This window comes from Lissotriton helveticus, chromosome 8, assembly GCF_964261635.1.
Source record: "Lissotriton helveticus chromosome 8, aLisHel1.1, whole genome shotgun sequence".
In the NCBI taxonomy this organism is placed as follows: Eukaryota; Metazoa; Chordata; class Amphibia; order Caudata; family Salamandridae; genus Lissotriton; species Lissotriton helveticus.
Window position 1 is genome coordinate 631490111 of NC_136069.1, and position 21774 is coordinate 631511884.

The window sequence follows — 21774 nt, forward strand, 5'->3', positions numbered from 1 at the left end:
CGAGAGGGCCTCGATGTCTGAAGAGTAACTTGACTCCGTTGATTTCCGGCTCCGAGAGTCGGACGACGCTCGAGACCGTGCGCAAACAATACCGACGCTGGTAACGAAGGTCTTTTGGCCTTAAGAACAAAGTTTATCGGTTCCGACACGGAGACGTCGAGAACCACATCCGAACCCAATGGCGGAAAAAAACAATCTGGGGATGGAGTCGAAGCCCATGCGCACTGTAGTCCAGGGGAGGAGCCACCTATCTCGTGATACTTCGAAGACTCTTCCAGGACAACAATGTGCAATCATCCGGACCCAACACTAGGCGGCGATCTATGCACTAGATATGAATTTAGCAGCCCACATGCCTCGAACATGTGGTATACCAAGAGGTTTTGAAAAATTATTCTTACCTACTCGAACCATTGCAGACATTCTTTTTTATACCCGGACAACGTCGGGACAGGCAGCTAGTATCATATACAAATCCAGCTTCCTACAGGTGTCATCACCTTGAGTATGAAAGCTCCACGGATGTGGAGTACCATTTCATCTGAGAAAATGCGTGTGAATGGAGGATGAACAGAGAGCCTGTAACTGGGTGACCCATCTAGCTAATGTGACTGCCACTAAGAAAATTGTCCTGAGTGTCAGGAGTCGAACAGCACAACTATGCAGGAATTTGAAGGGAGACCACATCATGTAGGTCAAAATCAAATGAAGGTCCCATTAGGGCATAACAAAAGAATTGAGGAGGAACATACGTTTAAGACTTTTCAGGAAACGGGTCACAAAAGGTGCCTTGAACAGGGAGGTTTGATTCGGCAAATACAAGTAAGCCAGTATGGTCGAAAGATACCCCTTAACGATGCACAACGCAAGGCCGTGCCGGGCTAAGGACAAAACAAACAACCATTTGGACAAGGGTACAGGTAGTGGATCAATATGTTTGTCAGCACACTAAGCGACAAACTGCTTCCAATGGCAGATGCATACAGTCTGTCAATGGATGCCCAGCTGCCAAGGTGATGTCACAGACCATTAGAGGAAGGTCAAATACCCTCAACTAATGCCGCTCAATCTCCACACGAAGTTGGAGAGCACGCGGGTTCAGTGCAGAACCCTGCCCAGTTGCTGTGAAAGAAATTCTGGATATTATACTCTCTTTGCCCGTTCCGGAGCCACCAGATGACCATGGCCCAGTCCTTTCTGATCTTAGGAAATCAGGGGAGGAGTGTTATTGGCAGAAAGGCGTATAGGATTCTCTTATTCCAGCCTAGTCAGAATGAGTCTCCAAATGGGAGCTGCTTTGCTAACTAAAACACACAGAATGTAATGTAATGAAAGGTATGTATACTTGTAAAGCGCACTGTTACCTCGTTACGTGGCGTCCTGGCGCTGTATACCGCTGGGGAACCCGTCCTGGCTTTCCCTGTGAGAGGGCACTCCAAGGTGAAGCCAGGCATCCCCAGCGTTGCTGGGGCCGTTGTGGAGATTAAGCAAGCTATTGCCCAGAGTTGCAGAGTGGGACCCATGGTTAGCGTAGGCACCTAAGCGAGAATTATCGAGTCCGCGGCCATTGACCCAAGACGCTGCCGCGTCGGGAACTGAACCCTGGTCCCGGGCAGACCTCTGCTTCAGGGTCTGCCGCTTCTAACCGGTGAGCCACACTTCTCAGCACAGAAGTGCTGACATTGCAGATTCTCTGTGGAGGCAAAGATGTAACCCAGGTTCTCCCCCATTTCTGAAAAAGACCTTGAGCCACCTCCTGCTGCAGCTATCATTCATGGTCCTTGAAGCATCGATGACGGAGTTGGTCCTCCCAGGCATTTAGAAATCTCACTAGGTGCAGAAAAACTAGGAAAATGTCCTGATGTTCGACACGTGTCCAGTGATGCAAAGCCCCTTGGTACAGGGTCAATGACCTCACTCCATTCTGCTTGTTGCAGTACTACATGGCAATAGTGTTGTCTGTGAACTCCTGGACCAGCCTTCCTTAGATGGGGGGTGCTGGAAAGCTTTGAATGGCAGAGTAGAGTCTCTGCCGGAGGCCAGAGACCTTGGATCTCCACCTCTTCTAGATTGCCGCCTCAGCTCAGAATTGATGCATCAGTTATCGCTGGCAGATCTTGGTGGGTAAAGAGAGTGGTCTGCCACTGACCCAAACGTAGAACAGTACCCACCACTGCAGATCTTTTATAGTGTCTTAAAACATGGAGCAGCTAGGAGCGATCCCCCTAATACTGCTCCCTCTGGGACTTCAGATAGCACTGTAGAGTCCACAATTGCCAGAGCGTACTTCACAAGCAAGAAGCAGGAGGCCATCAAACCCAGCAGCTACAGAGTCCTTTCACCGAAATCCAGGAGTGAGGCTGACACATCAGGATCATAGCCCAAATATCCTGGACTCTAACCTCTGGAGGGTCGACACAGTAATGCACCATGTCCAGAACCGCCCGATGAATTGGAGTGTTTGAGAAGGAGCCAGGTATGACTTTGGCATGTTGATAGAGGATCCCAATGGAAGAGACCTACTGTACTCTGGAGGTGGGTGACTACTGCTCAGGGCGAGCCATCCTTCAGCAGCCAGTTGTCAAGGTAGGGGAATACTGGGACCCCTGCTCTCTGCAGAAATGTATCACCTGAAGGGCAATATTGAGGCCAAAGAAGAGCCCAGCAAACTGGAAATGCTTCTGGACCACAGTAAACCGCAAGTAACGGCAATGAGCCTGCAGGACGGGGATGTGATAATTGGCGTTTCTACAGGTTGAGTGCTACCAACTAGTCTCCAGGGTCAAGTGGAGTCAGGGCCTGAATGTCTCCTGCCTCTGGAAGGCACTGAGAGGGTGCAGGCCCAGGATATGGTGTAGGACTCTGTTATTCTTGGCAACCATGAAGTATTGGTAATAACCACAACTTACTTCGGATGGTGCCACCTTTTTGATGGTTCCTTTTGCCAAAAAAGGCCACACTTCCTGATGCACAAGTTACTTACCTTCGATATATCTGTAAGAAACAGTAGTTTGTGTTAGATTCCTTACCTTAGAATATCCCCAGGCGTCAGACTGGATCCGGAAAGTTATGCGTAGCAGTACCCTTGCGCGTCAGTAGGCGTCGTGATGACGTCAGAGTACTTAGACGTCCCCCCTCACGCGCTGGCGTCAGTTCTTATACATAGCTTTTTCGTGCCAGAAACGCAGAGCCATGATAACAACCGACACTGGTGCCATAAAACTAGGGCCCTCAAGGGAAAAATCTTAACCCTAGATATCGGTCCGCAGAACGGGAAGGATGGGTGAGGCGGTAAGGAATCTAACACTAACTACTGTTTTTTACAGATATGCACAAAACGACCCATCGAGAAATGGTTTGTTTGTGCACCGTCCGTCCCTTCTTAGCTCCCACGTAACCAACAAAGAGCTGGTCATCCACCTGGAACTGGCGTGTGCGATCCAGATTGAATAAGAGCGCACGTTTTGGGTCTAGACGGTGGAGCCTCTCTTCCTCTTTCGAGGGATGCGGAGGCGGAAAGAAGGTGGGCAAGGTGATTGGCTGCCCGATGTGGAAGGCTGTAACAACCTTGGGCAGGAAAGAGGGACATGTCCTTAAGACAACCTTGTCCGGATGGACAGAAAGGAAAGTAGGCTTAGAAGAAAGAGCCTGGAGCTCGCTCACCCCCCTGGCAGAGGTGATGGCAACCAGGAATGAAGTCTTAAGAGTAAGAAGATGGAGAGGACAATTGTGAAGCGTCTCAAAGGGAGCGCACATCAAATAAGTCAGAACAAGGTTCAAGTCCCACTGAGGCATCACGAAAGGAACAGGAGGAAACATGTGAGTGATGCCCTTCAAGAATCTATTTACAACAGGGGACTTGAAAATAGAAGGCTGATCAGGAAGCCTTAAGAAGTGAGCATTTGACAGTGCCCAGAGCAGAGCCCTGTTGGGCAAGAGAAAGAAGAAAGAGGAGAACCTCTGAAAGAGGGGCAGAAAGAGGATCCACAGCCTTTGCTATGCACCATGCCACAAATCTGTTCCACCTGCAGGCGTATACCGTTTTTTGTGGAGGGACGCCTGGCTGCCAGAATAACATCACAAACTTCAGGAGGCAAGTCAAATGGCCTCAACTGCCGCCCGCTCAATCTCCACTCATGGAGGTGGAGGCTGGGCAGGTTCGGGTGGAGGACCGTCCCCTGCTGCTGCGACAGAAGGTCCTCCTGAAGAGGCAGACCAATCGGGGGATCGACTGACATGCTGAGTAGCTCGGGATACCAGTATCTTCGTGCCCAGTCCGGAGCCACAAGGATGACTTGGGCCCGGTTGCGCCTGATCTTCTTCAGCACTCTGGGCAGAAGTGGTATAGGCGGAAAGGCGTACAACAGATCGCAACTCCACTTGCGATGAAAAGCATCTCCGAGTGAGTGCCGCCTTGGAAATTGCAACGCGCAGAACTGATGACATTGCGCGTTCTCTCCTGTGGCGAATAGATCTAACCAAGGCTCTCCCCACTGCTGAAAAAGACCTTGCACCACGTCCGAGTTCAGATGCCATTCGTGATACATCATGCACCGACGGCTGAGTTCGTCCGCCCTGGCGTTCGGGGAACCTGCCAGGTGTTGAACCACCAGGGTGACGCCCTGGTGTTCCAGCCATTGCCAGAGGCGCAGAGCCTCCTGGGAAAGGGTCCACGACCCCACCCCGCCCTGTTTCTTGCAGTACTACATGGTGTTGGTGTTGTCCGTGAACACCTGCACTACACTTCCCCGGACAGAGGGAAGGAATGCCTTCAGTGCAAGCCGGATCGCCCGTAGCTCCAGAAGGTTGATGTGGAGCCGGGACTCCGCGGGAGACCAGAGGCCTCTGATCTCTGCCTCTCCCATGTGGCCCCCCCAGCCCAGGATGGACACATCTGTCACAACTACGCGCTCCGGTTGGGGTAGGGAAAGGGATCTGCCGCTGACCCAATCGCGGTCCGTGAGCCATCACTGCAACTGTCTCGCAGTACCCCCCGAGATCAGGACATGGTCGGACAGGTTGCCCTGATGCTGGGCCCACTGAAACTTCAGGTCCCACTGCAGAGCCCACATCCGCCACCAGGCATGATGCACCAGAAGGATGCAGGAGGCCATCAACCCCAGAAGCCGCAGCGTCAACCTGACCGAGAACCGGGATTAAGGCTGAAAGATCAGAATCCGAGCCTGAATATCCCGAACCCGCTGTTCGGGAGGATAAACCCGAAACTGCGCCGAATCCAGAACCGCTCCGATGAAGAGAAGCTTTTGAGAGGGACACAGGTGTGACTTCGGCACATTGATGGAAAACCCCAGCAAGTGCAGGAGGTCGGCCGTAGCCTGGAGGTGGCTGACGACTGTTCGGGGCGAGCCCGCCTTCAACAACCAGTTGTCGAGGTAGCGGAAGACTGACACCCCTAACCTGCGCAGATGAGCTGCGACCACCGCCATCACTTTCGTGAACACCCGTGGGGCGCTGGTAAGGCCAAAGGGGAGGACGGTGAACTGGAAGTGCTCGTGGCCTACCGTGAACCGCAGGTAACGCCGGTGGGCCGATAGGACCGGGATGTGGAAATACGCGTCCTGCAAGTCCAACGCTATCATCCAGTCTCCGGGGTCCCGGGCAGCTAAGACCTGAGCCAAAGTCAGCATCTTGAACTTCTTCCGGAGGAAGCCGTTGACGTTCCGCAGGTCCAAGATAGGGCGTAGGCCCTTTTTGCCCTTCTTGGGAACCAGAAAGTAGTGGAAACAGCAACCACACCCTACTTCTGGCCCAGGAACGCGCTCGATGGCCCCCTTGGCCAAGAGGGCCGATACTTCCTCTTGCAGGAGTTGCAAGTGATCCCCGACACGTGGTGGTACTGCGGTGGCATGGCTGGAGGGGTCGCCTCGAAGGAGAGGTAGTAGCACCTTCGGACGATTTGCAGCACCCACCTGTCCGATGTGATGTTGTGCCAGTGGAGGAGGTGATGGCGGACCCTACCCCCCCACTGGCGTCGAATGGGCCCGAAAGCTCGGACTAGGAAGGCTTTGAGGCAGATGCTGCGGGGTGGATGTGGACTGGCCTCGCTGTTGTCCCCTGGCACCGCCACGACGGTTACCACGCCCGCAGCCGCGTTGGATGTTAGACTGCGGCCCGTGGCTGACAGGACGTGAAGGGGCGCCCCTTCCTTGGCCACGAAAGGAGCGAAAGGCAGACTGCTGCGGACGCTGGCCCGAGAGGTCCAAGGACTTGGCCGTAGCCCTGGAGTCCTTGAAGCGTTCAAGCGCATGATCTGCCTTGCCACCAAAGAGGTGGCTGCCATCGAACGGCATGTCCATGATGGTGTTCTGGACATCAGCCGAGAAGTTGGCAGACCTCAGCCAGGCGTGAAGGCGAACCGCCACCGTCGTTGACATCGCCCTGCCCAGCGAGTCCTTGGTATCCAGTCCACAGCGTATGGAATATCGCGCTGCATCTCGTCTCTCTGCGAGGGCTTGAGCGAGCTTCGCCCGGGCCTCCTCCGGGCACTCAGGCAGCACGCCCGCAACCGTATCCCACAGACAGTGGGTATAACGGCCCAAAAGGCAAGCGGTGTTGACTGACTGCAACACACAACTGAGGGAGAACAGTTTCTTACCAAACTGTTCATACCTTTTGGATTCCCGATCTGGGGGTGCCGTCGGGAATGCGGATTGGGAAGTAGAGGCCTGGATAACCAGGCTCTCAGGGGTGGGGTGGGTGGACAGGAAGCTAGGGTCGCCCGGAGCTGGGTGGTGGCACCTGGTGACGTTCCCATCTACAGGGGGACCTGTAGCAGGCCTGGACCAGGTGCCCAACAAGACGTCCGTGAGATCCTCATTAAACGGCAGTAGAGGCTTCGGAGAGCTTGCCTGCGGTTTAAGGGCCTCAGTGAGGATGTTATACCTCACAGTTGCGACAGGGAGCGTAAGTGCCAAGGCCTTGGCCGCCCGCACCACATTATAAGCAGCCCCCTCCTCCATAGCAACGGTAGGAGGGGAGACAAAGCCAGTGCCAGGTGAAGTGTGAAGACCACTAGCTTCCCCTAGCTGGTCTGTCCAGTCCTGAAATGACTGACACTCCCGTGTCAGAGGGTCCTCAGACCCCTCCCAATACCCTTCGTCCTCCATCTCCTGAAATTCAGGGTCAAAGGATCGGGCCGGATCAAAGAAGAATTGCTCCTCAGCAGGCGTCAAATGCGCCGGATCCAGAACGAGGGAGGGATCAGGAACGGCACCGCGCGGGGACAGCGCCGGGGGCAAGACCCTGGGGGTCGACGCCGGCGGGGGTCGTAAGGTCGACCAGCGGTGACCCGGATTCGGATCCAGCGGGGGCCTGCGGCGCCGGGACCGAAGTCGCCGACGGCGCGAAGCACCCAGCCCGCATGGACTCCCAGTCGGGGCCGCAGGGTCCGAAGGCGCCGCGGAACCCGACGGAGGAGAGAGGGAGCTCATGGCCATGAGGAAGGCCTTGATATCCTCAGGCGTCGCGTTTAGCCCAGGGACCGGCGGGTAAGGAGCTGGCTGCGGCGCCTGTGGCTCTTCGACTTCTTGTGCCTCTTACCTGAGGACTTGGAGCCCGACGAATGGTGACAACTCGCTGAGCTTCGATGATTGTGGCCCCGCGACCGGTCCCTTGACCCCGTCCTGGACCAGTACCTTGAGCGGGGCGGGGACGACTGCCGGAGATCGAGGCGCTTAGCCTTCGACGTCAAGGCCCGGCAATCGGGGCACGACCGGTCGTCGTGGTCAGCCCCAAGGCAATAGAGGTACCGGCGGTGGGGCTCGGTAACCGACATCAGTCGGTTGCAGCCGGTACAGGGCTTGAACCTGGGCATCCCTACCGGCACCGAAAGTCGTAAAGACTCGAGAAGTGATCAAAAAGGATCAAAAAAAGTTTAGTAAAAAAATTACTGAGGTACTGCTTCTTCCGAACCTGTGATTGCTGGAGCGGAAAAAAGAAGAACTGACGTCAGCGCGCGAGGGCAGCGTCTAAGTACTGCGACGACGTCATCACGATGCGGACAACAGACACGGACAACGCCTACCGACACGCAAGGGTACTGCTACGCAAAACTTTCCAGATTCAGTCTGACGTCTGGGGATATTCTACGGTAAGGAATCTAAGATTAACCTCTTTCTTTCAGATGTAATAAGACGACATGGTCCTCCATCAGCCGATCTAATGGTGGTGGCAGAGACAGTGGGTTTTCTGTAAATGGAAGCGCATAACCCCACCAGACAATTTGAAGCACCCACTTGTCTGAAGTTATGGGATTCCACAGGGGCAGTTGGTGGATGACCCTGACTTCAACAGGGTTCCAGTGTTGGTGTGAGGGTATACAAAAAAGGTTTGGAGGCAGCGGCTGCCAGGGGATGGTGGACTGGGCAGATCTCTGCCTTTGAAGGAGCTATAATTGTGGCCACAAAAGTGATGGGAAGCCTGTAAGCTGTGGTGGCTGGGTTGGAAAGGATGCAGCTGGTAGCCCCTTCTGATTTCTGTGAAAATAGAGGGGCAGTATGGGGGACAAGTCCTGTGTAGCTTTTCAATGTTGCCACTTTGATTTAGACTTTGACTTACCAGACTACATGCACTGCGAAGAGGACCTGTTGCAGGACTAGCCTCAAGAATGGGTTTGCGCCCTCGACTTTGAGTAAAAGTGGGACTTGACCTGCTTTTTCCTATACTTGGACGTACAGCTTCCCTTCACGGTTCTGCATCCCCTTTGGGTTAAGGAGGGCGTATTTGTAAAAATGATCAACCCATCAAAGACACAGGTGCAGGTTATAACCATAAGTGTCCAACAGTTGCGGCATAGTTTGTATTCTGTAGTTTTAGGTGGGGACATCATTCCCTTGCAGAGTGGATTAAAATGTTTGTCAATCTGACGAAAAGAGAGGGAGTGGAGCTTCAGATCAGCATTATAGAAAGGAACTGACTTTCTTAGATGCAGGTCTGCTCCGTCACTTCTGGGACAGAACGAAGTCAATACACAGCTGCACTGCACCACTTAAAGGTGTGCTGCAGTACTGCTGTGAAAACTTCTGGATCCAGTCTGGTGCCTGGGAATATTTTACAAGTGAGGAATCTGTGGTTAGAAGTATTCATCAGAAATGTAGGTTAGTCGCTCAGCCCAACACTCTTCAACATCTACATGGCCCCCCTCGCCGCCACCGTCAGACAGCACAGACTAGGCAGATTATCCTACGTTGACGACACCCAGCTCATCCTCTCCCTCACCAAGGGCCCCATCACCACCAGGCTCAACTTTCAGACGACTCATCCTGGATGAGCAGCAGCTGCCTGAAGCTCAACTCGGAGAAGACAGATGTCCTCATGCTCGGACTCTCCCCCTCTGCATGGGACAACACCTGGTGGCCCACCACCCTCAGCAGCCATCCCACCCCCCATGGACCACGCCCGTAATCTTGGCATCGTACTCAACTCCCTCCTCTTCATGACTCGACAAGTCTACACAGTCGCCTCCAGCTGCTTCAACACCCTTCGAAACACCTTCAAATGGATTCCCCCCCGAATCAATGAAGACTGTCACCCACACACTCATAGCCAGCAGACTAGACTACGGAAACGCCCTCTAAGCCAGGATCAACAAGTCCCTGCTCCGCAAACTCCAGACCATACAGAACACCGAAGCCAGTCTCGTCCTCGGCATCCCTCGACACGAGCGCATCACCCAACACCTGCAGAACCTCCACTGGCCCCCTATAGAAAAGAGTATTATCTTCAAGATACTCACCCACGCCTACAAATGCCTTTACAACACCCTACCTCAATGAGAGAATCTCCTTCCACACACCCAAGCGAAACCTCCGATCCACCTACCTCGCCGTCACCTAAATCCTGCCGATCCGCAGAGCAAGAACAGGGGGAAGACATTTCTCCTACATCGCGGCCAAGACCTGGAACGAACTCCCGATCAACATCAGACACGCCCCTTCCCCTTCCTGAACATCTTCAGAAAGACACTTAAGACCTGGCTCTTCAACTGAACGGAGGTGCTGACACTCCCCCCAGACCCCTTGGGACCCTCACAGGTGAGTACTGCACTTACAATTCCCCTGATTGACTGAGAGTGCAGAATAGGATATAATCTTCAACCAAACTTTTAAAGGAATAACAGCATAGATGGAATGGTCATCAGGACCCAGAAAACCCATGCAAGTGTTACTGTTGTCTGTCAAATAAGTGATACTTGCTGCAGTAAGTTTACTACCAAGTAGTAAACTTGCAGCTAGTGTAGAAAAAGGAAACCAAAAGTGGCCATTTCATCACTTTTAGGAAGCGCTGCAAATGATCTTATAGAGGAACTAAGAACACCAACTTCTTTGCTGCAGGAAAATATCCAGATTCTCAACCTGGCAGATCGAGATATTTTCAGAGCTTAAGAATCTACAAAGAAAAAAGTACCTCTAAAAAATGCAGAATTGAAGCAGTGGTTTCCAAGTCTTCCCTAGGCTAGAACTTAAAAGAGAATGTTACAGGCACAGTACAAGGAACAGAAATAAGTTAGATAGCTGAATCACAATTGTATTATAAAAATGAGGATTGGACTTAGCAATGAAGCAATTCAAACTGTGGGAAATACTAAGAATTAAAATTGGAGAAATATCTTGTTAAGACATTCAATGTGGTGGATGACATTACATTTACAGGCAGGTCGCTCCCCCCGCCACACAGCTCCACCTGAGTGCGCCCGTGTTTCCACCCCCACTGCGAGTGCGCGCCAGTCCCTGCCTCTGATCTTCCCCTTCGGCCCTTCTGCCGCTTTTTCACTTTTTTTTCACTTTGCACTTTTCAAGCACTGCACTCGTGCTTGTGGCAGCATCCACATTGCAGGAGCGAGCAGTGGCGTGCCACAAGCACGAGTGCAGTGCTTGAAAAGTGAAGACTGCACGCGCATGCACAACCACTTCAGGGCTTGTTAGGTCGAGTTATGCGCACAGCGGCATCTGTTTGTAATCATGACCATTTGTTTCTAATTAGTGCTTTCATTTCGCTGCGGTGATCACTCGCTCCCGCTCCTCTCTCGAGCCTTATCTTCTTCCTGCTTCCCGGTTCTCATTGCTTCCTGGCTGCCCCTTCAATATTGCACCACCCTGCTGCCTCAGGCGCGGGCCTCTTTTTTTTTAACCATATTTTATTGGCATTTGTGCTATGCTATGGCAACACATACATATGCATGTACATTTGTGCTGGTTCAGTCGTGGTATATTCTCCCCCAGAACTGTTCCGTAACAAAACTATCCCCCCTCCCCACTTGAGTTGCCTGCTAATAGGTGGAGTCCGGATGATATGTACTAGGAGGTAAGCAGAAATAAGGGCCTTTAGGTGTGCGGGGCAAGTTGCTCAATTTGCCTGTCGTCTGGGACCGGTGTTGCTACCCTCGATGCGTTTCTCTTCGCTGCCAGCGTCTGTCAGCTGCCACTAGTTCCCCCACAAGATCCTCCCATGCCCTGGCCCTTTCCATTTTGCCTGTTCCCCTGCTGGCCTCTTGGAGTAGTAGTCGCCCTTCCGCCCCCGCCCATCGTTCTAGCTCTCTCCTCCAAGTGGTGAATCTTGGTCCGCCCGGAGCTTTCCAGTTCCTGGCTATTTCTCGTTTAGCTAATATATACGCAAGGTCTTGAAACTTCCCTGCCACTCTTTTTCTGGCCGTGTGAGGGAACCACACTAAGAGGAAATGTTCTGGGGTCTGTGGGATTTCTTTATCGATCAGGTCACTTATTGTCTGTCTGATTTCCCCCCAGAATGGCAGCAGTGTGGGACAGCTCCAGAACATATGGAGTATGTGAGCCTCCCTTTCCCCGCACCTGGGATAAGCTGCGGAGTCCACATCAAATATCTCTGAATGCGAACTGGCGTCAAGTATGCCCTATGCAGCACATAGTAGTCTTGAAGCACGCGATTTTGTCCCAGTCCGTCTCAGGTATTGGTTTATCAATGTCCTCCTCCCACTGTGCTCGCAAGCGCTCTAACGGCTGTTGTATGTCCTACCGTATTGCTTTATAAAGACAGGACACCGTCTTGATCCGTCCTGCTGACAGTGCAACATATCTGCTCCCTGCCAGCGCTCTCGGCTCAGCGTCCCCTGTCTTCCAGTGTGCCCTAATTCTACATTTGAGGGCCCCGTGTTTTAGGAAATTTCCGTCAGGCAGGTCATATGCGGCTTGCAAGTCTGCAAAGGGAAGGAGCGCAGCGTCACGGTACAGGTCCCTCATCCCAGCATCGGTAGTGGTATGTCAGGGAAGTAGGGAGTTGCAGCACCCACTTTCCTCAGGTATCTGACCCAGCAGCGCACCATCACCCTGGCCTCTGTCGTGTCCTCAGCCGAGGCACGACGCACCCTGAGGAGGACTCTCGCCAGCTCGGCCGTGTCCGGTGCCGTTGGACACCGGTCCCGACCTGGGTTCCGATCCACCACTAGCCACTGTGTTAGCCAGTATAGTTGTGCTGCCAGGTAGTAGGACTCGAGGTCCGGCATGGCCAGTTCGCCCTCAGCTGTGGGGCGTTTCAGCATTGCCAGTGCCACTGTGGTGAATGTTTTGCTATTGTGCAACATTCCGTCCATCCTCTTGTGTGTTTTGCTTTTCACCCTATATGGGAAGGGTATGCCCAGACGTGGGTCCGTGCTCACTACGCCACTGGAGTCAAGCTATCCTGGTTGAAGACGGCTGATAGCCAGAAACCGGTCCTAGGATTCTTGATTCCGGTCCAGGGAAGACATGGCTTGGCAGTTCGGGCTGGACTGTTCCCATGAGGCACATGGTCAAGACTGATTTGCATATGGCCATGTCTGAGCTGGGGTGGCTTGGTGAGCGAAATAACGATGGATTAAACCAAGATCTGTGACTGGGGTGAATGTTTTGCTATTGTGCAACATTCCTTCCATCCTCTTGTGTGTTTTACTTATCAGTGTTAGATTACATAGAGCTAGTTGTTATGTACTTTGGTGAATGCTTGTGCATTAGTGGCTCGAAGCTTATTCCAGAAACTTGACTGGCGTGAGCAGGGCTGGGTATCTCTTTATTCTACATTGAATACCGCGCTATCGCAACCTCTTTGGACACTGAAAAGTCTGAGAGATACTTTATAAACCGCTACCAGAGGCAAACATGTAGATCGCCTTTACCAAGGCTATATCTTATTGACTGGACCTAGTACTTTGAGAAGCAGTTCAGCAGGGTAACTACGTTTTGATTTCACATGCGTGAGGCAGCCCTAAGAGTCAGTTTTGATGAAAGATTATGCTGTGGTGAGTAATTCTTTTAGTAGTATTTATATTTTGTATTTGCACTTCCTGCAATGTTTTGATACCATTCCTGTAGTGGTCGAGGAATGTATGTAGAGCTAGGGTCCTTATCATTTACGTTTTACAACTGAAGCGGCACGAGCTTTCTAAATGACGAAGCCCCAAACGTCTCACCGTATGCCTTATCAACCACCAGACACCCTGTCTTCCCGTATTTCACTTTTATCACTGTTTTTCCTTCTTTCTCTTCCTCCTTCTTTCCTCATTCTGTGTTTTCTCTCTCTTGTTCAGGAATAAAGCCTGTTGAGGAAAAATTAGCGTCGGCCCCCAGAAATGTGTGCCCCACATGCACCAAATTATATATTAAACATAACTAAAAACTTATAAGATACCTCAAGATCTTCCGGCCCATCTCCCTACTCCCGTTCCCGGTGAAAGTCATCAAGAAGTTAGTCAACAGGCAACTGACCCACTTCTTTGAGGTGAACACCACCCTGGACTCATCCCAATCCGGATTCCAACGCACTGGAACCGCCCTCATCGCTGCCACCGACATCAGGACCCAGCTGGACAAAGGAAAAACCGTGGCCCCTCATCCTCCTGGACCTCTCGGCCGCCTTCAACACCATCTGCCACCACACCCTATGCACACGCCTCCACAACGTAGGGAATCCACAACAAAAGCCCTGGACTGGATCACCTCCTTCCTCACCGGCAGAACCCAGAGAGTCCGTCTCCCCTCATTCCAATTCAAGGCCACCAAGATCACCTGCGGCGTACCCCAAGGATCATCCCTCAGCCCGACCCTTTTTAACATCTAGATGGCACCGCTCGCCAACATCATCCGATCACACTACCTCAACATAGTCTCATACGCCGATGACACCCAGCTAATCCTCTCCTTCAAAGGACCCCGCCACTGCCAAAACCAACCTTCACGAAGGCCGTCGCCGAATGGATGAAGAACAGCCGCCTGAAACTGAATTCAGACAAAACGGAGGTCCGCATCCTGTGATCCATCCCATCTGCCTGGGACGACTCCTGGGGGCTGGCCTCGCTGGGAGCTGCACCGACACCCACCGACCACACACGCAACCTGGGGTTCATCTTGGACTCATCTCTATCAATGACCCAGCAAGTCAACGCCGTCTCCTCCTCCTGCTTCAACACTCTCTGCATGCTGCGCAAGCTCTACAGATGGATCCCCACCGGAACCAGAAGGACGGTCACCTAGGCCCTCGTCAGCAGCAGGCTGGACTACGGCAACGCCCTCTTCGCAGGAACCACAGCCAAACTCCAGAAAAGCCTCCAATGCATACAGAACGCCTTTGCACGCCTCATTCTTGACATTCCCAGCCACATCACTGCCCACCTGAGAGACCTGCACCGGCTCCCCATCAACAAGAGGATCACCTTCAAGCTCCTCACCCATAAAGTATTCCACAAAGCTGGACCAACATACCGTAACAAACCACTCACCTTCCACACCCCGAATCGCCAGCTTCGCTCCACTAACCTCACCCATGCCACCGTACTAACCTCGCCCTCGCCACCGTACCAAGCATCCACCGAACGACCACCGGCAGCAGATCATTCTCCCGCCTTACCGCCAAGACATGGAATACCCTCCCCATCCACCTGCGACAGACCCAGGACCTATTGACCTTCAGAAGACTTCTCAAGATCTGGCTGTTCGAGCAGTAGCAGCCCCCCCCCCCTCCCCCTTAGCGCCTTGAGACCCTCACCGGTGAGTAGTGCGCTCTACAAATGTATTGATTGATGACAGTGATATTTAATCCATTACAGGATATGACTCAGCCAATAAGGAGGAGGGACTCTACAAAATGTGTACTGTTTGTTGCTCAAACATATCCATTATATTAATCAATGACAATTTGTAGTATGCTGCCGTAGTTTTATAATATACATCATGTTATGTGTAGGGCTTGAACCTCTTCGTTTGCTTTTCTGTATTCTCCACATTTATAAAATCAGTAACTGGATTTATGATCCATTTTGGGGGTTAAGTTTTTTAATATGAAGGAGGATCATTTCCAATCCAGCAATGTGGACTCTAGTTGCTTAACCATATAGATTTTTCTTTTTTAATGATAACATTGTTTTAGCCACTGAAGGAAAGTTGTTTATGCACACGTGATATATTTATGCATTATACGTTGCTTTAAGTGCACATGTTGTACACACTACCTAATTACATCCTACAATATAGCATACATTCTCTTGAATAGCGTCGGTGAGCCGTCAAATGCGTTCAGCACCTTTTTAGAACAACTTTGCACTTGCCCTGTGGAGTCTCAACAGAATACATGGATTTACATTTTTTGGATTAACGTGACCACATTTTCTTGGCAGTACATCTTCAGAGCGACTTAGCTTGAATTATAGGTAATGTGTTTCAGACAGTCATTGGAAAATAGTGGATGTCAAATGAATACTGTTCTGCATGAAAAACATGTGGATGTCAATGATTCTGTTACCGAGAAAGAACTCACTTCCTCTTCTTCTTGTTCAGCTTCTTCCGTTTCAGCACTTGACATGTTAGCTACAGGTTTATTCCAAGACAACTTTAAGTCTTGGCCTTTGAAACGCGCTCCATGAACAGCAGCCTAAAAGAAAAGATTCAAATGGAAAAATTATTACACTGAGTAGCATTTACTCCATGAAAAGAAAATTGAATATGTTTAACAAATTAAAGAGCAGAGTAAACTCTTACTTTCTCAAGTGAAAGTGTTCCAATTATTATGGAGGTATTGTGATACTTCTTCTATAGCTTATTTACTGATCGTTAAATGCTCCCTTCAGTCATAACAAATGTGAAAACTAGCATCTAGTAGACTGTGACAAAAAATTTGCTAAAACTAAATGGTAGGTAAGCCAAATACCCTGGAAAACCATTCACTAAGCCAGGGGGACAGCGAGCACATTATCCTCCATGTAATGCTGAACAAAATATCAAAAGCAGTTGAGCCATGAAAATGGAATGGTAGGTTGCTGAGAACGAATGGTGGTGAACAGCACAAGTAGCAAAGAAATAATTTTGTAAGTTTAGAAGAAAAATGCACTTGCCTATAAAACCTTTGCATATCGTCACTTTAGGTTGAAGGTCCAGCTAATCCCAAGCTACTGTGAACTACATGGTGTGAGAGGTATTCTGGCTAATGCTTCCTGTTGGGTGCATGAAGTAGGTTTCTAGATAGTCTTCTCCTGCTAAGACCTGCTAGATATAGGGTAGTCCCAGATTTCACCTTCTAGTACCAAGCCAACAAAGACAAAATGATGAATTGTTCATGCCCTAAGACCTCCATCATCAACTAAAGGCAGATGAGCTCCATTCAAACAAGCCCTAGTATGGTGATGACTGCGAGATAGATCAAACTCAAGCCTGACTGGCAACCTGCACATATGGGCATGAGAAAGGAAGGACTTGTTAGGGTGCTGCACCGAAAGAGAACATTTCAGAAACCTCCTCATTATTGGTATGAAGACTAGGGCGCAATAAAGTGAGAACCTGGTCTGTACAAGAAGTTTTTGAAATATGCCAACATCTAAGTAAATGATATTTATAAATCCTACAGTTATTATGGTCATCTGTATGGAAACATTTAATTCATAGGATCTTCAGGGATAGACATAAGCCCAGAAACGTAATGTTCATGTACAGGATACACTTTTCATACAGAATACATAGAGAAACATACACAAAGTAGCTATTTGATAAGTAAAAAAAAATGTTTTGTTCATCTACGGTCTACAATGGCTTCTTTTTTTCTTTTTTTTTGTTTTGATATCAAAAGTATAAGACTACATAAAGCTCAAAAAGTCTCTTTCGGTAAAATGAAGGACACATTTATTCACATTTCGGAAAAGGCAGAGAAAGTGGTTAGTGCAGCCAGACAGGCTGCAGTTTCTTTTTGTTTACGTTTCAATAGTCTTTGTTTTACAATATAAAGATGAAAATTGCAATTTGTGAATTAAGAATAGCAACAGAACCCCTTGTGCTCTAACATCCCCAAATCAACCAGTATTCTTACCATTCACTACAAACCCCCTTTTCCCCTCTCCTGCCACCTCCTCAGGCCACTCTTTCGAGACTTTCTATCAAAGAGATCTCTTTCAATGTGGATCCCTCTTGGGGAGAAAGCCAAAGACCACAGTCAGCTGAAAGGTATCTAAACAGATTCTGTACTCTTGCCAGGTTAGCAAAATGTACCACTGCTTGTGAAAATCCGGCTCCTTTTCACAGTTTTAATGAATTTCTCCATCCTCTGAGTCACTAGATACTTTGGTTCCAGGACTCTCTGAAGATAAAGTCGCAGTCCCTGGCCATAATTACCCAACGCGGCACAAAAGGGGGTGGTGATGGACGGAGTATCTGAATCAATCAAACACTCACACCCAGTTAAAAGATCTGGGTTTAATCCATCACCGTTCTTTAGCCAACTCTGCCACCCCAGTTCAGACATGGCTATATGCAAATCAGTCTGACCCTGTGCCTCATGGGAACAGTACAGCCCGAACTGCCAAGCCATGTCTTCCCTGGATCGGAAACAAGCTTCCGAGGACCGGTTTCTGGCATTCCAGCCATCTTCAGCCCGGCTTGCTTGAATCCAGTGGCAAAGTGAGCAAGGGACTCACGTCTGAGGATACCCTGCCACACTTATGGCAGCCAAAAGCGGTACAAAAGGGGGTGGTGATGGACGGAGCATCTGAATCAATCAAACACTCACACCCAGTCAAAAGATCTGGGTTTAACCCATCACCGTTCTTTAGCCCACTCTGCCACCCCAGTTCAGACATGGCTATATGCAAATCAGTCTGACCCTGTGCCTCATGGGAACAGTCCAGCCCGCACTGCCAAGCCATGTCTTCCCTGGAAACAAGCTTCCGAGGACCGGTTTCTGGCATTCCTGCCGTCTTCAGCCCGGCTTGGTTGAATCCAGTGGCAAAGTGAGCAAGGGACTCACGTCTGAGCATACCCTGCCACACTTATGGCGTCCAAAAGCGGTACAAAAGGGGGTGGTGATGGACGGAGCATCTGAATCAATCAAACACTCACACCCAGTCAAAAGATCTGGGTTTAATCCATCACCGTTCTTTAGCCCTCTCTGCCACCCCAGTTCAGACATGACTATATGCAAATCAGTCTGAACCTGTGCCTCATGGGAACAGTCCAGCCCGAACTGCCAAGCTATGTCTTCCCTGGACCGGAAACAAGCTTCCGAGGACCGGTTTCTGGCATTCCAGCCGTCTTCAGCCTGGCTTGCTTGAATCCAGTGGCAAAGTGAGCAAGGGACTCACGTCTGAGCATACCCTGCCACACTTATGGTGGCCAAAAGCGGTACAGGGCGGCTGAAGACGGGTGGAATGCCAGAAACCGGTCCTCGGAAGCTTGTTTCCGGTCCAGGGAAGGCATGGCTTGGCAGTTCGGGCTTGACTGTTCCCCTGAGGCACAGGGTCAGACTGATTTGCATATAGCCATGTCTGAACTGGGGTGGCAGAGTGGGCTAAAGAACGGTGATGGATTCAAACCAGATCTTTTGACTGGGTGTGAGTGTTTGATTGATTCAGATGCTCCGTCCATCACCACCCCCTTTTGTACCGCTTTTGGACGCCATAAGTGTGGCAGGGTATGCTCAGACGTGAGTCCCTTGCTCACTTTGCCACTGGATTCAAGCAAGCCGGGCTGAAGACGGCTGGAATGCCAGAAACTGGTCCTCGGAAGCTTGTTTCCGTCCAGGGAAGGCATGGCTTGGCAGTTTGGGCTGGACTGTTCCCCTGAGGCACAGGGTCAGACTGATTTGCATATAGCCATGTCTGAACTGGGGTGGCAGAGTGGGCTAAAGAACGGTGATGGATTAAACCCAGATGTTTTGACTGGGTGTGTGTGTTTGATTGATTCAGATGCTCCGTCCATCACCACCCCCTTTTGTACCATAATTACCCAACAGCAGGTACGTGGCCATGGCTCTAAAACATACCAGAACATCCATCAAGAAATGTGATTAAACAAGTTACTTACCTTCGGTAACGCCTTATCTGGTAGAGACACAACCTAAACACAGATTCCTCACCTTTAAATTTTTCAAGCGTCAGACTGGATCCGGAAGACTTTTCCTCTAGCAATACCCCTGCATGCCAGTAAGTCGCTAATCCAGACCTGGTGTTCCTCACGGAAACTTGGGCGAATTGTACCTCTGAGACGGATTGGTACACTGCTATTCCAGAAGGTTACCTGATAGTTCACGTAGATAGGGTAGGGGCAAAAGGGGGAGGTATACCGGTCCCACTATACAGTGAGGTTTCGGCCTGAACCTAAGCTGGAGGCTGAGGCAATGACATTCGGTGTCAAACATAACAATTGCGAACTCTTCCCAGACCTACTTGTTTATAGGCCGCCAGGGACGAGAGATTCTTTTATCAGATCATTGCAGATCTTTTTGGAATCATGCCTAGACACTGATACCTTTGCAGTCTTGGGTGACTTTAATTTTCACTTAGAAGCAAATAACGACTCGGACACCGCCTGCCTGATTGATAATCAGGCAGGCTATGGGTTGAGTCAGATCATATCCGAGAAAACGCATCAAGCTGGGCACACACTGGGTGGTATTTTTACCAACAATGAACATATTAAAGTGGAGAGTGTGCGACCAGTACCTTGGTCTGATCACTCCGCAGTCTATTTTAATGTCGATATGTTAACAATTAGTAGCTGTCGCAGGAAAAGATCCTCTTTGGTCAAATCACGTCCTTGGAAACGAATACAAGTAAATTACCTGGTCACCGCTTTGGTAAGGAGCCCTCCAGCTATAGCAGACTCCAACGCAGCAACTATAAACTTTAAAAACTGGCTCAGTCACCTAGTAAATGGACTGGCTCTGGAAGTGACTGAGCACCCCAGGAGCAGGCAAGCTACGTCACTCTGGTATTCACCTGAGCTTAGACAAATGAAAGTTAAATGCAGGCGTAAGGAACGTATTTGGAGATCTGACTACAGCATGGAACACAGAAAGGACTATAATAGAACCTTAGAGGAATACGAGAATGCTATAAAACCGGCGAAAACTGTATATTTTACCAATAAAATCCAAGAGGCTACTAATTCCTCTAAGGAACTATTAAAATCTATGTACGCATTATCAAAGTGCCCGCGAGACACTATATTTGCGCCTGATCAAAACTTTGAGGATAAAATGGCTACTTCCTTTCAGAATAAAATTCAGAAAGTCTACAATGAACTTTTGAACACAGCAGATACTACTGGGGAGAACTGTGAAGAGTTGTTGTACGACACTCAAACTCAGTCTAGCCTATCACAGTTCTCATTGCTAGGGGAAAAATAGGTTGCTGACCTGTTGTTACAAACTAAGTCCGGTTCCCCCCTAGACCCTTGCCCAGCTTACATCTGGCTCCGGAGGAGGATAGTGCATCCCTGAACCCTCTACTAAATGAGATTACGAGTTCAGGGGTCTTTCCACAGCTTTGGAAAAAGGTCTGTATTAGACCTATCCTAAAGAAAGATACGCTAGATCCACAGAAGGCCAAACATTATCGCCCTATATTCTGCCTACCGTTTCCCTCTAAAATCTTGGAGGAAGCCATACATTTTGAATTGATGGAGTACTTGGACAATAACAACTTCCTTGACTCCACCCAGCATGGCTTCAGATCTTGGCACTCTACGGAGTCAGCCTTGATTATGGCAAAAGAAGAGATATGCAAGGTGATGGATGGAGGGGGTAGGGCTGTTCTCATCCTGCTTTATCTAACAGCAGCATTTGACAACGTAAACCATGCGGCGGATGAAAGCAGTGGGCATTAAGGATAAGGCTCTTACTTTACATCCATCCATCCTGACCTCTAGGGAGCAACTAATTCACTGGGATGGTCTTCAGTCAGGAGAGTTCTACCTCCCATGTGGAGTTCCTCAAGGATCAGCCTTGTCCCCAACAATGTTTAATCTGTACGTCGCAACGCTAGCTAGACTAATCAAATCATGAACTGATGCTAGTGTCGTACGCGGATGACACCCAGCTATTGGTGCCAGTCACACAAAGTGTGGACATAACAGCTAAACAGTTCCGCAACTGCCTCACGGCACTGATAGCATGGATGAATTCTAATTTTCTGAAGCTCAACACAGAAAAAACGGAGGTTGTTGAGTTTAGTCAGAAACCCTAAGCATGGAGCCAACTATGGTAGCCCCCCGAAGCTGGCACATGTCCTGTCCCTGTGTCCAAGGCCAGGAACTTCGGCTTCCTGATCGATAAAGACTTAACGCTTGCCCCACAAATTAACCAAGTCACTTCGGCTGGCATTTTTACAATGAAGGTCCTACGCAAAATTCTTCCTTTCATTCTTTTCTCACTAAGGAAAACGGTGGTAGGAGCATTAGTTCTGTCGAGAGTAGATTATTGTAATGCTCTATACTTGGGAACTGGCACAAGGCAGTGCTCCAAACTTCAGTCACTACAGAATGCGGCAGCTCG

The 21774-nt window shown here is 50.1% G+C and overlaps 1 protein-coding gene across 8 annotated transcripts in view; it reads right to left on the reverse strand.

The window, feature by feature from the left end:
• Positions 1 to 21774, reverse strand: part of RBM26 (RNA binding motif protein 26) — an 812370-nt gene that overhangs the window by 49989 nt on the left and 740607 nt on the right. For 4 of the 8 annotated variants that reach the window (XR_013599857.1, XR_013599856.1, XM_078657487.1 and 1 more), the window contains one exon: positions 15778 to 15891. Coding sequence is in view for 6 of the 8 variants with exons in the window: in XM_078657487.1 (XP_078513613.1) it covers positions 15778 to 15891 (114 nt within the window). In the remaining 2 variants the exon portion in view is untranslated. Of the gene's footprint in view, positions 1 to 15762; positions 15892 to 21774 lie in introns of all 8 variants that reach the window. The other 4 variants (XM_078657485.1, XM_078657489.1, XM_078657486.1 and 1 more) reach the window with 1 other exon arrangement.